The following is a 16,047-nucleotide window of genomic DNA, read 5'->3' on the forward strand; positions in this document are numbered from 1 at the left end:
CTGTATGTGTGTGTGTGTATACTGTGTGGCCCCATAATCTATTGCCTGGGGGCCCCATAATCTCCTATTGCCTGGGAGCCCCATAATCTCCAATTGACCGGGGGCCCCATGAGTTGTCAGTCTGCCACCTGTGTAGTAGACGGAGATACAACCACATGCATACTGTCATGTTGGTTTCAGGAATAAAGAAAATTGTATCAAATACTTACTGTAATTTTCCTTTACTGGCGCCAATCCATGGTAGCATACATGTTGTAGTACCCTGACCTTCTACATGTATGCTGATTCCAGGGAAACAAAAAATCATATCAAATACTGAAATGTTTCTTTCCTGGCGCCAAGCCATGGTGGGTATCCCCACCTACTACATGGTGCCAAACCATGGTAGAATACATGTGGTAGTATCTTGACCTTCTACATGTATGCTGCCACGTTGGTGCCAGGAAAACGGAAAATCATATTAAATACTTACTGAAATTTTTCTTTCCTGGCACCGAGCCATGATGGGTATCCTCACCTGCTACATGAATGCTGCCATATTGGCACCAGAAAAATTGGCTATCTGCTTGGAAACCCCTGTTGGCAGTTAGAGCAGCTGACATTTAGATAACAAAATAGAAGGATTGTGGGGTACAGCCCCCGAAAAAGAAAGTCACTGATGGACCGTGCAGCTTAAAGGGGTTGTAATGGCTTGTGTTTTTTCACCTTCATGCATCATATGCATGAAGGTAAAAAAACACCTGGCAGTGAGGGAGGTGCTTCAGATTTCTCTGCCTATAGGGTCTTGAAATGTAAATCCGGCCCTGGATGATGTCACTGGGACTATGGTGCCTAATAAAAACAGGTTTTATTTGAAAATGTCACTAGCATGTTGATGAGAATGGGAGCTGGGGAAGGAAAAATCAGCCTGATAACTCCTGGTCGGTTCTCTATCACATATGATAAAAGCAGCCGGAGTTCTGTGTTTGGGAGGGTGTTAGATTAGGGTATAGAGAATAGATTATCAGTGCTCTGAACTATTCAACAAACAGTTCTGTGAGTCTCTACCTATGAGGAGAGGGGAGGTGTTTGCCTTTCCTCCAATCAGCTGTCTTGCCTGTATGTCCAGACTTCACTAAAGTACTGAACAGGAAGAGAAAATCTCCTAACATGATCTGAACTTTCTAAAGAATATTTAAAGCTGAAGACATCAGATATACATGTAAAACCTATGTAGGGAGATTTGTTTCATGTCTGTGTATCATCTGAGGCTGTTCACTTCACTGGGTATATATGAGGGTTTACATCCACTTCAAGCTTTGAGCAGGTGCAGAGAAATGTTATCAGAATAATGTTAAAGAATCCCACTGGTAATATTTGGAGATGCATATTAATGTTCCTGTTGTGCACAGCATTAAACACTGAGCTCCTGAAATATTTTACACAGTTAAGTACAAACTAATATAAAAGGGATACTTCTGAATGAATGACATATTCTCATTTCCGTCTCCGCTTAGTTCCTTTGAACTGAGACCAAAGAACACCATCAAATGAGATTTACTGGCCGCAGCCAATCACTCCTCAATTGTCCATTGGTACATACTTATAACGCAGCTGTGGGGTTTAATCCGGAGCCAAAGGCTAGCTTAACAATGAACATTATTTAATCAGGGCTCCTTGTAGAGGCACGTCTCTGGAGTCATGGAGGAATTGTATGGTTAGGATTCTTGGGAGGCAGAAGGAAGAAATGGAAACTGATTTCTTTTGTGTCACAGCTGCAGAACCAGGAGATGGTGCGGGCGATGATGAAGAAAGCAGAGCTGGAAATTAGCAGTAAAGTGACAGACATAGTCAGGAACCTGGAGGATCCGGTGCAGCGACAGCGCGTCCTAGTGGAGCAAGAGCGGCAGAAGTACCTCCAGGACGAGGAACAGATTGTTATCAAGTTAAGGTGAGCGCTCCGTCTATTTTCACACTGGTTTGCAGGCCTGGATTTAGGCTAACATGGTAAAGTTGTCCATTGCTTTAACAAGTTTAAAGTGATTGTAAACCCTTTTAAAAAATAAATAAGAAAATACCAAACATTTTATATTTATCTTTCATTCAAACCACTGCGCAGAGCAGCCCCCATCCTCCTCTTCTTGGGTTCCCCACTCCCAGCTTCTCCTTCCTGCCGAGTGCCCACCAGGGCTGGGATAAGGGGTGGGCAGGGGAGAATACATTAAGGTAAAAAACTTTAGGGCCAGATTCACAAAAGGGATACGACGGCGTTTCTCCTGATACGCCGTCGTATCCCTGTTTCTATCTATGCGACTGATTCATAGAATCAGTTACGCATAGATATCCCTAAGATCTGACAGGTGTAATAGTTTTACACTGTCGGATCTTAGGATGCAGTAACGCGGCCGCCGCTGGGGGGAGTTCGCGTCGTAAACCAGCGTCGGGTATGCAAATTAGGAGTTACGGCGGATCCCCGACGGATTTTCACGTTCGCTACGTCGCCGCTAGTCTAGTTTCCCGTCGCAAAGTTAGTCGTCGTTTAAGGTGCCCTAACTTTAGTCAGCAATCGTATTGCTGTCTAAAGTATGGCCGTCGTTCCCGCGTCGAAATTTAAAATTTAACGTTGTTTGCGTAACACGTCCGGGAATACGGAAGTACGCTACGCGCGTCGCCGTTCGAAAAAATGACGTCACGGCGCGCAAAGCACGGCGGGAGTTAGGAAACGGAGCATGCGCAGTAGGTCCGGCGCGGGAGCGCGCCTAATTTAAATGGCACACGCCCATTTGAATTGGCCCGCCTTGCACCGGAGGCCGCGGGCGTAGTTTTCATCGCAAGTGCTTTGTGAATCAGGCACTTGCGATGAAAACTTGCGGCGGTGTAACGTATTTACGATACGTTACGCCGCCGCGATTCTACGTGAATCTGGCCCTTAATTCCTAGGAGCGTGATTCTAAAGCCTTCAAGGGGTTGCAAAGGTTCATGTTTTTTTATGTTTCTTTTTTTCATGTCTTTTCACCTTAATGCATTCTATGCATTAAGGTAAAAAAAAATCTGTCGATTACCTGCCCCCGATTTACTTACCTGAGCTCTGGAAAGTCCCGCGGCGCGAGCACGCTCGATCTTTGCCCGGTCAAATCCAATGACTCGGGCGCCGGTACACGGGAACGAGTCATACACTCGGCACCTATGTACGCCAGGTGTATAACACAGGAGCGCGCCAGCAAGGTAACCATCTTGGGAGAGCGCTTCCCAGAGGGGGTTAGCTATTGCAGGAAGGAGCCGAGAGAGCCGCCGAGGGATCCCAGAAGAGGACGTTCTGGGCCACTCTGTGCAAAACAAACTGCACAGTAGAAGTAAATATGACATGTTTGTTACTTAGAAAAAAAATAAAAACTGAACCTTTACAATCACCTTAAAGTGGATGTAAACCCAAAAATTTGTATTCATTTTTTTGATGTCACAATGTAGAGTATAAGATTTCCTATCATCTGTGCCCAGTCTTGCCACATAGAGTTAATCCAGCGCTGAGCAATCCTCTTTTATTGTTCAGTGAAAATTAACAGACTTCCAGAAAAAAACCTGTTTAAATAAAAAGTCCGTTCCTCTCTCCTTGCTTTGAGTGACAGGTTATTTACATATCTAGCTTGGACATGTTTATCATATGTTATGTTATTTTTATCATAATATGAGGTGACCCACAGTATAAAAAGTGAGAAATCCACCCCTCCCCCACATAACACATCCTGGTAATATACAATGAACTGTGGATCACCTCATATTATGGAAGTCTGTTGATTTTCACTGAACAATAAAAGAGGATTGCTCAGAGCTGGATTAACTCTGTGTGGCAAGACTGGGCACAGATGATATGAAATCTTATAGTCTATATTGTGACATCAAATGAAAAAAAATGTTGGGTCTACATCCACTTTAATGCATTCTATGCATGGGTGCCCCCATGGTAAGCAGCTTTCAGTGGGGGCAGCCAACGAAGAGGAGGGACCTGGAGCTCCAGCTCAGGGACCCCAGAAGAAGAGGATCAGGGCTGCTTTTGTGCAAAATAATTACATAGAGCAAGTAAGTATGACATGTTTGCTATTTTAATACAAACAAAAAATGCTTTAGAACTACTTTAAATTAAATAAAATGTTCCAATAATTATGTGTACTATACACTTGATATTTATTTAGTGCAATGTGTTGGGAACTATGTGTTAATCTAGAAGTCCCAATATTAAACCCAAAACTAAAGATCTAATATATTGAAGCTTTCCAATCATTAGATGTGGTGGCTGCATTCGTTTTCTTTTTTAGGCCTTTTCCCTCTGTTTTCAGCTGGTGATCTGGCCAGTATCTGGCGAAGAACACGGCGCTGTATACTGCCAAGGCTACATACAGTTAATACAGCAAGCGCACCTGTTAGTGCAGTAAATACACTCTATTGCCAAAAGTATTGGGACGCCTGCCTTTAAATGCCCGTGAACTTTAAAGGCATCCCAGTCTTAGTCCGTAGGGTTCAATATTGAGTTGGCCCACCCTTTGCAGCTATAACAGCTTCAAATCTTCTGGGAAGGCTGTCCACAAGGTTTAGGAGTGTGTCTATGGGAATGTTTGACCATTCTTCCAGAAGTGCATTTGTGAGGTCAGACACTGATGTTGGATGAGAAGACAATTTGCATTTATAATTGATTTTTCTTTTAAATGCTTTTTCTGTGTCCACTATTTTCTGTTCACTTTGAAACTCCACGTGAGATAATAGAGGTATTTAACATCATTAATAATTCTAAGGTAATTGGTGGCAAAATAATATTATTAATTATGAGTATAATTTCCATATGATGATATTACCTTTGCTTTAGCTCATATAAAAGATTTAATGTATGTACTTTCTCCATCATGCTCCAGTTCTGCGAAGTTGCTTTCATTATATTGTCTTCTCGCAGTTTTATATTTCGGATTCCGCTCTTGCAGAGGGGAAATTTGTCACTGGAGACGCATAATGTGGCCATATTTACTGCCCACTTTCAGTGCCCTTGGTCTACATCCAGAATCACGGCAGAGTCTGTGCGATACAGACGTTTTTATAGCTCTGTTCCGTTTTAGCTTTTTTTTCCCCCTTTATTATTTTATTCTCAGCTATTCGGTTTACGTTGACAGCAATTTCAGCACCTATTCCTTCCTGAAACATCAGCATCTGTTGTCTCAAAGCGTTCCCGTAAGCAACAGCTGGGACTCGTCCAAGAGAAATCAATCATCCATCTTGTGAAAGCCGCTAAATCCATTTCTCTTTTTTTCCCACTGGTGAATTTTACTTTTATAAAGAATGCACTTTTATTGTACAAAATAAGGATTTTGGTATATAGTTATACGAAAGTCATTATGCACAAGGAATATGTATTACGCAGGTTTTGTAATGTCAATGTTAAATCTGGAATTTGGTGATGTCAACACTTGTTTTATAAAAAAAAAAAAAAAAGGAGAGCCACAACAATGGATTAGAGTCCAACAAGTATTTATTCCTTCATGGATGAAAGTCAAAATACAAATCCACTAACACATTTTGGGGCCTCCCTTCATCAGGGCTTGCTTTCTGGGTAAAATAAAAGGTGGACATCAAGGGTCTGGAAAAGTAATATATTCAAATATGAAGAAGCAAGCAATGTGTTAAAGTGGTTGTAAACCTCAGACATGAACAAATCCTATACCCCCTATAGTGTGTACTTGTCTCAATCCAGAGCACCAAGTGTAATTTCTCTCTGCTGTTTTGTTCCCCTGCTATCAGCATGAATCACTTCTTACAAGTTTTCCCGACACCAAGAGAAAAAAGGTGATAGGGGAGGAAGCTCCAGCAGATTGAGAGCATCTGCTCTGTTTCTGTGTGAAGGGGGTGTGTCTCTTCCCTCCAATCAGCTCTCAGAACTCTCCTCACTGAGCTCCATAGAGTGTAGCTTCAGCTCTCCGCCCCTTTTTGACATGTTTCGCCACTATAGCTGCTTCAGGAAGAGTTGCTTAGACCAAGAGAAGCAACACCACTCCAGGAACAGGCTGAAGAAGGAAATTTAGCTACCTACAAATTCACCCTTGGACCAAGGGGAAGATGGAACAATTAGGCATCATCTAGTCTGTACTTAGGGGTGTACCCAGGCGGAGTATAATCAACCAATCCAATAAATGTAATCAAAATTATCCACATGAATGCCCAAATCTCCCCTTGACTTCCCAATGGCAATTTAAAACCCTTTGCATAACTTTCGGGGAAGAATTGGTGAAGCGTGAACATTCTTTATTACCTTCATATCAGATTTTTTTTATATAGTTTATTGGATTGGACAATTCTACTTCTCCTGTATTGTACCACAGGCTGCCTTGATCCTCCCATGAGTACAGACTAGATGACCCCTAATTGTCACATCTTGATTTTATAATAGGAGACTTTGAACATCATGGACTACAGGGAGTGAGTGGAGCGGGTTGGACAGGGACAGTATAACACCGTTCGGAAATAAGGTAATAGTATGTTGTTGGCCTTGGGATGAAATTTCCTGTATAACAAGATGAGTTCCAATCTTCTCGGGAAACGGTTCCATAAGTAGAGGGAATATTAGTGGTGAGAGTGGGGCCCCCTTGATGTGTGCCGGTAGGCTGTGGAGTACATGCTTTCTGCAAGTACGTAAGCCAAGGGGGTAGAGTTCAACGCTTATATTGCTGAATGGATGAAATCACAAAAACCGAATTTGTCTGGTACCTTAGAGCGATAATCCCAGTGAATTCTGTCTTAAAGCCTTCTTTGCATCCAGGGCGAGAAGCAGAAAAGCCTTCCCCGACTTTTCCATCAAGTGAATGAGGTTGATCATCTGCTTGGTAGCATCAGGGGCTTGGTGACCCAATACAAAACCCACCTGGTCCTTCTGCACTAAGGATGGTAGAAATCTGGCCAACCTATTTTCCAATAATATGGCATGTATTTTCACATCCACGTTTAATAATGTAATCAGGCAAAAAAAATTGAGGTGCATTAGGTTCTTTCCCAGGTTTGGGTAACGTAATGATGGTTAGCAGATAATATTTCAGATGGTATGGAAGCATTAGCGGAAATTTATTTTTATTGATGACATTTTTGTACTCGTATGATTTTGGATTTTTTTTTTGTTATAGACGCAATTGTTCAATTTATAGTAATTTGGTGTATTTCTATTGGTATCAGAAAAATCCCACTGAATATATGGTTGTTTTTGGAGTTTAATATTACATGGCTATAAAGAAATAGCTGCATTGCTAAAGGGGGTTGTTTCTACACCTCGGCACAAGCGTTAACCCGACCATCAATACGCTCAGGATGTCAGTCTACACAGAAGTGTGTCATGTTTGTCCTGCAGGAGGTGTGATTTGTGCACTGAGATGGAAGAGGCAGCTGGGAAATGAAGAGATGAGAAAATCTGTTATTTTTATGCATTTTCCTACATCTGGGCTTTGCTGATAGTTCCTGTGACTAACATTACTCTCCTGTGTTAGTATTACAAATCAGAAAGTAAAATACAGGCGCAGGAGCTCTCTGTGACTTCCTAAATATATTCAAAGGCTTTGCCAAATACTGGCGTGCACAGAAAGCTGTGTGTTTAATATGCATCCATCCCTGGCACTGCTTCATTTAATAGTGTCTGCTTATAGCTTAGATGTTGGGGAACATAATGTTATAAAGCGGAGTCTGCCCAAAATGGGTATTTCTGTCACTAGCTAGACTTGTTTTCCTGAATATAAAAAAGCTTAACATTTTTTTTTATGTATGTTATGCCATGGCAATATGTTGTAACCAGTGTGGTGAACACTAATCAGTCAGGTCAGTGAAAGATGGATTCTGATTGGTTGTTGCTGCACATTGTACATTGCTCTTTGTTATGATAGCTAATTCCGATGGTTTTCTCAATGGGTTGTGTATGTTTTATTTGCAGTGACCTGGAGAATTTTGTAGAGAAGGACTCCGCCTCTAGAGTTGTTACATTGAAGGACGTTGAGGATCGAGCGTTTGTGCTGCGCCAGATTGGAGAAGCAGTGTCTAACTTAAAAGGTATGTAGCGTTACCCCCATGGGGGGCTTCTGATTGATACCCCACTGGCCACCCCGACTCTGCAGACCTTCTCTTACCTCTGACACATTGGGTTCCATTGTAAAATACCACGTTAGTAATGAGAAACTTAGACAGTCACTGAACCACTCAAAGAACGTTTACTATGGTAAAAGATAACACAAGGAAATGGTACAATTAAACACTGCATGAACACAGGTTATGATTGTCAGAGGTATCGGTTCAATGCAATGATATCATACACTTGCACACAGTAGCAACCTGATGAGGGTTTATGTGAACAGGTGCTCAGGGAGATAGATCTTCAATACTTTTAACACATGTATTGAATACCTTCCCACTGAGGCCTCAACACACAGACCAATGCACTAAGAAAATGCGCCGACAGTGAATACAGTAATACAAACAAGCTCCAAACGTTCCCTAGTGGACGGGTGTCTATGAATTTGTGTTCCGGCCGGCACATCAGATTCAAGGCGATCTTTTTACTGCATTTCTGTAAGTGCATTACCTTTTTAAAAATAAATCTTTTTACTCATTTAATACACTATGTGGAGCCTTTATCATTGTTTTTACATGGTGGATATTGCTGTCATCACTGAATGAGACCCAATTGGATCACATACGTCTGAACCACATGACTGGGAGTGATTGCCCTTTATATACTGTTCATGATCCCCTGTAATAAGGGATCATGGAGTTCTGGTAAGAATCCAATGATTTGACTGGTGGAGGATTGTATCACCGTTTCTTTTTGGTCACGTTATCTACTACATGATATTTGGCACAACTCACGGGTGTTCTGATGAAATCTTCGTCAAGAATTTATGGACTTTTTCGTTACAGTTCTAAATTCAATATACTTTATATTTACTTGCTTTGTTTACTTTGATTTCAGTTTTTGTTCATATATGTTTATTTGAAATGTATACACTGTTGGTATCACTATAATAATGTATAATAACATTGATGGGTATTGATATGGTCATCTAGTGCCATCTAGTGGCTACCCACTCCCATCACACAATATATATATTTTCTGACACAGCTATATATAGCATTATATATTACTGGTCTTTAAATACCACTGTTTGGTGCCTTTAATAGGCTCATATGTTTAGAGTTAGCGCGATTTTTATTTTTCTCACAATTTTCTTCTTGTACTTATTGTTTACTTGTTTATCGCAGCTCTCAGAGTAAATAGGCCAGGATTGGGCCGAAGGTCTCTTTTCCTTTTTTTCACTCCCTCTTGTCAATGGTATCTTAGTGCGGTTTCTTTCCTTTTTTCTGTATTACAATACAAGATCTAACTATACCTCACTAAATGGCTCCCTAAAGGTTGCAGTTCAGAGCGCTTCTCCAATGTAGAGGAGTAAAGCCTTGTAAAGGAATAAAGCGGTAAATGTTCCTCCAGTTCCAGTTTGTCTTCAGCTAGCTTATTTTATACTGCAGTGTTGAGTTGGGTGATTATTTGTAATCCAAAAGAAACAGAGAAATAGCAATAACTGTAGAATATGATGCTATGGATTCCTTAGCTGAAGAACTATTTCCACTTGTAATTCCTTTTATGTGTGAGTAATACAGTACTGACCTTACAGTGCAGGGAAGAAAGACAACGCCCCAAAGTCTGGTTGTAAGATGCTCAGGTGCAGCAGAACCACAGCCGTGGAACTACAGATCTCAGCAGCAGTCTGTAGGAAAGAAACTCACTCAGCAATACTGCAGTCACTACTTGGATAGGCAGGTGCCCTCTCACCACTGTGGATCCCAGCTGGCTGGCAGACTCCGTCCGGAACCTCCCGTAAGCGCCGCCACGCCATGCTGCTCCTTCCGGTGTGCTGGTAGGCAGATGGCTTCAAATGTTTTGAAGCGCAGGCCAATCCACCTGCTTGATTAGCAGAGCCGTCCTGCAAAGATCCCTCTGGGGCAGATGATTTGGCTCTCCGCTGTAGGCCGCAGTTTCTCACTCCTGGTCACACACACAGACCTCCTGCTGGCAGTTGAATGTGATCCAGAGAGGCCGAAAGCAGGCCACGCCTGTCCTTGTATCTCTCTTCCCAGCAGGCTGTTCTGTGACTTGGCATTTTGGGTCTGTAACTCAGCATTGTGGGTCCGGTAGTCCCCAGACTGATTTAAACAACATCAGTCACTTCCTCATCAAACTACATATCCCACAATGCATAACTGTTTGTTTCCTAAACAGAAGGAAAGATCCTGATAAAGTTCAGCGGTCACTAGAGGGAGCCAAACCTTAACTTAAGAAACAATACATTACTCAACAAAACAACTTAAGTAGCAACCCCTGGCTACAGGTATAATTCTGGCTTGCCAAACTTGTGCCATATTCAGACACTTTGCCATTCTTTGTAGACATTGCCAAACCTGAAGGAAGCCATTCCTGAGAGGTTTACATTAGGAATAACCATTTAAAAAAGCCATAAATTGTTCTGAAGGTCTTCTTGCCTACAATTGGTGCAGGCTGTGTAAACCCCCCACCACCTGCCCTCCCCACTCCCAAATATTTAAACTACAGACATTTTCCCCCAAGTGTCTCCTGTGAAGTCTGATGATGTCATGGGTCCTTCCTCTTTTTCAGAAGTGGAAGAGGACTGCTGCACTGGTCAGCGTTCAAATAATGATTTGAAAGCACCGTTCAGTGCAGTATTACTTTGACAATGGGGTGTGTAAGACAACCCCCAGGGGTCAGGTACAGCCTGGGCTCAAGGGCAGCAGGTTGAGTGATACTAGCTGTCCTTCAGAAGCCTTAGGACATCTCATGGAGGAAAATTATTACTTCGGGGGACAGCTCTCTAGTGAATGTATCAAAAGCTGTGTTTTTTTGCTGACCGTCTCCAGCTCTCTGCTCGTGGAGCTGTGAGAACCGAGCAATCAACAGTGTTTGATTGCTCGGTTGTCAGTGTTCGGGAACAGATGCAGCATTGGACCGATCCTGCATCCACCTAGGTATCTTAAAAAGAAAAAAAAACGTGCACCTCTTTTAAATCTGAATGTATTAATCACACAAATGTATTGTGAGGCATAATTCTCCCAGAACCAAAAAATATTTATTTTACAAAATTATTTTATTAGTAGAAGAAAATAAGTTCAACAGATTAGTGTGATGGTTACATCAAGCATAACATGAATAAGATCCCAACAAAGGGATGCAATAAACATGGTACATTATTCTCCAATACAACAGGAAACATCAGCTTTAGGTCGCAATTAAGAACATTTAATGCCTCAAATTATACTGTATGATAGGCAAAAACTTGGAAATTACAGGTGGTCATAGAGAGTGTATACATTTATGAATTGTATATTAGTTCTGTAACGAAAAAATTATAATTGTAACCATCTTCACTAGACCGACTCCTTGGAACCAGGAGTGTCAGAGAGAAAGTTGTACAGTAGAGGCGAGGAAGTGCTTAAATATGAAGTGGAAAGCAAGAAGGAAAGGAGAGAGAAAAGGGAAGGGGAAGAGAAAAATAGGGAGGAGTCCATCTGGGGGTGAATCGGGAGACCCTTAAATTGAAAGAAGTAGATTATTGAACCTGTGCAGTTGGTTGCATGTTATCCAATCGGTTGCTAAACCCTAAGAAATGTATCGTGAGTGTCATTGGCAAGGGCTGCCAGTTTTTTTATTAATCATAATGTCATTCATGCGGTTTTTAACTGCTTCAAAACTGAGCACAGGGGTTTTTCAAGCCCTTGCAATGGTCAACCTAGTTGCATTAAAAAAGGTTCAAAACCAGTTGGCGTTTCGGGTGAAGGAGTTCAAGGATAGGTTTACACAGAACAGGCAGAAAATATTTAAAGTGTTTCTCGGGGGAACCTCAGTTTGAAAAGGGTTGGTTTTGAATATTAGTCCCAATAAGCGTACAAGAATTTTCTGAGCTAATCCTACGGACAATGCTAGTTGCCTGAATATCATGGTTATCCTCTAGTTTTAGTACCTTCTAACCTGGAGAAAATAGGGAGCCAGAGTTAATGAGCTCAGTGAGTTCAAAACAGAGGATTGGTGCGATCAGGTAGCTGGCATCCATGATCTCAATATCCTATGTATTTAAATTGACAGTTTATTTAAGATTGAGATGGACAAAAGGCCAAAAGGAACAAAAACCAATGTCTGTAAGATTCACCCCCCAGACTAGATGTTGCATACCATGCACTGATGAGAGCTAAAAAAAAACTTGAATCCACTTTGCAAGAGCAAATACCTCTATATTTAGGTTGTATCTTTACTATAGCTTAATAAAAGATCTTTTTTTTTAAACTCAAAGAGCAATATGCAAAGTGCAAGAATCCACATAAACCACTAGTCACCTTTTTTTTGAACTGACTATATTAAAATGAAAACGGACGGGATAGTCTTTGGCCTCATGCACTTTGAACAGAATCCTTGTCCTCTGACAAGACCTTATTAAATCAGCCTGTATTTGTTTAATGCACTTTCCATTTTGTTTGTTACATTGCTTTTTAGAGTAGAATGTATGATAAGGTCATCTCTCTTGTTCCCAGGGGAGTTTCCATACTTACAGAATAAGATGAGAGCGGTGCTGCGGGTGGAGGTGGAGGCAGTAAGATTCCTCAAAGAAGAACCCCACAAGCTGGACAGCTTATTAAAGAGGATCCGAAGCATGACGGATGCCCTATCATCCTTAAGAAGGTGACACCCAATCACTGACCTCTGTCTATATATTTGTAATAATGTTCATCAAAACACCGCCAGGCTGAGATATAGGGGCAGGTTGACAAGACCAAGACATTTGATTCTGCTCTGCCTCTGGTAGGGATCAATATTGCCACTCACTGAATAGTAATTAATCAGTATGTTCAGGCCCCAGAGCACCTTTTATAGCTCTATAATGAAGGGACTGTTTCAAAGCTACAGACATCAATATAAACCATACCCTAGTGTCTAATCAAACTTACATCTCATTTTGGCATCATTTAGTTAACATGTGAGTGAACATATCCATATTCATTAAAAATAATATGCAAGCCAAGTATAAAGTATAAATTACCTTCTGTTTGTTTTCTGGTTCCCCCTAGGCAAGTTAGTGATGGACCCTCTAAAGTTGTTGACTTTAATCAGAATAACCAATTTATTATCACCGAGAAAGTTACAGAAACAGATATTACCCAACACAGAGAAGAAAAAAGTCATGCCTATCTTCAGCCAACGCAGACAGAAGCGGTAAACGTGACGGAATCACAGACGGTGTCTGTAAAGTCCGAGGTGGTGCCTCTGTCCGCTGGGGTCAAAGTTCACCAAGTACAAAGCTCACCTGTCCATATGCGGCAATCTCAACACTCTTCAGCACTGATTAACCATGTTCATAACTCCATTAATCAGACGGGTCACGGAACAGAAGTGTCAGCCAACTATCATTCAACAAGTTTACCAGCCCATGCTGCTCAAGAGCTGTCTCCAGCAGTACAGACCACTCAGCATAATGGGTCTTCTGCGCAGAGCCTATTTATTGAAGAAATTCAGCATGTGGCCTACAGGAATCGAGCAGTCTCTATAGAGGTAATAAGTCCTCATTGGCTACATGTGGTTTAAAGTGAGTCTGTGCTTTGCTCATGCAGGGCAAAGAAACAGTTTGATTTTAAATGGCCCAATCTCCTGAATATGCTTACCTTTCCTACTCTGCCCACTACTCTGTTTTCTGCTGGGGGACAGGAAAATTACCAGGGACATTCACACACGGAGATCATGCGACTCACTCACCTTCTGCCATCATGTGATAGTACTAATTCTTGGAAATTGGCCCATTGCTGTCACATTACGACCGAGACAAAGTCCCCTCCCCTGTGTAAGCTTGGCCTTTTGGCAAACAGAGCAGCCGGTTAGTAAAGGAAAGTTATGTACCAGATGCTATGGGGGCTGTCTTTAAAGGTGAACCTATTTTCTTTTCTCCCTCCTATGGGTTATCCTCCAAACCGATACACTCAGGCCCCGTACACACGTCCGAGGAACTCGACGGGCAAAACTCAACGTTTTGCTCTTCGAGTTCTGTGTGAAGCCGCCGAGGATCTCGGCGAGCCAACTTTCCTCATTGAACAACGAGGAAATAGAGAACATGTTCTCTATTTGGCTCGACGAGGAACTCGTCGGCTTCCTCGGCCGAAAGTGTACACACGGCCGGGTTTCTCGGCAGAATTCAGCTCCGATCGAGTTTCTGGCTGAATTCTGCCGAGAAACTCGGTCGTGTGTACGGGGCCTCACATCCAGTAATCCGGCTGTAATCCTCTGAAGGCAACCACACACCGGGTCCTGGGCTGAAATCTCCTTCAATTACATAATCAGGGGGCATGTTGTGTTTTCTTGCAGCCTAGCTCTTGTTCATGTGCAGTAGCACATTTTCAACAGCACATCTTCAGGGTGTTCTAGAGTTCCCCCAGCCTTCTGTGATGCATGATGTGAGTATCCAGAAAGCTTTAGGCAGCTGGGCACATCATTCTTGGGGTGTATGCAATATTCAAAGAAGAAAAAGAGAGTAAAGCTGGGTTCACACTATTGCGAATTGAATGCGACTTACACTGCATCCAATTTGCAGAATGTTTGAAAACATGTTGTTTTCAATGGACATGGTTCACATATGTGCATTGCATCCACACTCCGCTGCTCAAAATTAGTGTGCGTTTTCTAGGCACTGCGGTTTGAATTGCAGGCACATAATCTTCAATGGGAACGCATCTGATTCACAGATGTGTTCCGTTCTGAACAGGCATTCTCTCCCCCTCCTCCTATACCTTTCCCTCTCTCCGGGTCTGCTGATCCGCAGCTACAACAGAGAGGAACCGCTGAATGAATCAATTTTCTCTTTGCAAGGAAAATGGAGCTGCAGTTTGCACTGGACTAGTGTTAATCCAGCCTTAAAGCGGATGTGCCACTAAACAAATATATTAAAAGCCAGCAGCTACAGATACTGCAGCTGCTGACTTTTAATATAAGGACACTTACCTGTCCTGGAGTCCAGCGGTGATCGCAGCAGATGACGAGCCGATCGCTCGTCACCCTGCTGCTCCCCCCTCCATCCACGGTGAGGGAACCAGGAAGTGAAGCGCTCCGGCTTCACTGCCCGGTTCCCTACGGCGCATGCGCGAGTCGCGCTGCGCCCGCCGATTGGCTCCCGCTGTGTGCTGGGAGCCGAGTGTTCCCAGCATACAACGGGGGACGGACGGGAAGGGGAAAAAAAACCCGTCCTTTGCCCGTATCGTAGGGCCGGAAGTGGGTGCAGATACCTGTCTGTAGACAGGTGTCTGCACCCCCCTCCCCCCTGAAAGGTGTCAAATGTGACACCGGAGGGGGGGAGGGTGCCGATCAGCGGGACTCCACTTTAGAGTGGAGATCCGCTTTAAGGTCTGCTAGAAATCTACTAAGCACTACTATCACCTCCAACTATCGCTGGTTATGTGGAGAAGTTTGCATGTTGCACCTGGGTTTAGCCACGCACCTCTCTCAAGCTGTCATAGCTTAATAGGTCTAATGCCGCGTACACACGACCGTTATTCATGTCATGGAAAGAAAACGTTTTTCTCTACGTGTTTCCTACCAAGCCTGCCTTGCATACACACGACCGTGAAAAAAAATGCTCGAGCAAAGCACGGTGACGTACAACACGTACGATGGCACTATAAAGGGGAAGTTCTATTCAAATGGTGCCACCCTTTGGGCGGCTTATGCCAATTTCCCGTCTCATAACTTGCTTCTGAGCCTGCGCGTTATCTCCCCTCGTTAAAGCGTACACACAACTGTTTTTCACGATGAGAAAAGCGATAAGAAAAAATAGAGCAGGTTCTAAATTTTTAACGGTGAGAAAAAGGCTCTGGAGCCTACAGACGACCGTTTTTCACGACCAATTAAAAAATTTGCATTTTTGTCGTCATGAAAAACGGTCGCGTGTACGTGGCATTAGCTAGGAAAATTGCTCAGCTCCCAGACTCCCACACAGCAATGCAATCTGGGCTTTGCTT

General features: G+C 42.7%; 1 protein-coding gene across 10 annotated transcripts in view; it reads left to right on the forward strand.

Annotated features, from left to right (window-relative positions):
* Positions 1 to 16,047, forward strand: part of KIAA1217 (KIAA1217 ortholog) — a 440,691-nt gene that overhangs the window by 414,641 nt on the left and 10,003 nt on the right. For all 10 annotated transcript variants that reach the window (XM_040352526.1, XM_040352520.1, XM_040352516.1 and 7 more), the window contains 4 exons: positions 1,755 to 1,930; positions 7,928 to 8,043; positions 12,583 to 12,730; positions 13,117 to 13,597. In XM_040352526.1, coding sequence (XP_040208460.1) covers positions 1,755 to 1,930; positions 7,928 to 8,043; positions 12,583 to 12,730; positions 13,117 to 13,597 — 921 coding nt within the window. The remainder of the gene's footprint in view (positions 1 to 1,754; positions 1,931 to 7,927; positions 8,044 to 12,582; positions 12,731 to 13,116; positions 13,598 to 16,047) is intronic.

The sequence above is a fragment of the Rana temporaria genome, chromosome 5 (assembly GCF_905171775.1).
Source record: "Rana temporaria chromosome 5, aRanTem1.1, whole genome shotgun sequence".
Lineage (NCBI taxonomy): Eukaryota > Metazoa > Chordata > Amphibia > Anura > Ranidae > Rana > Rana temporaria.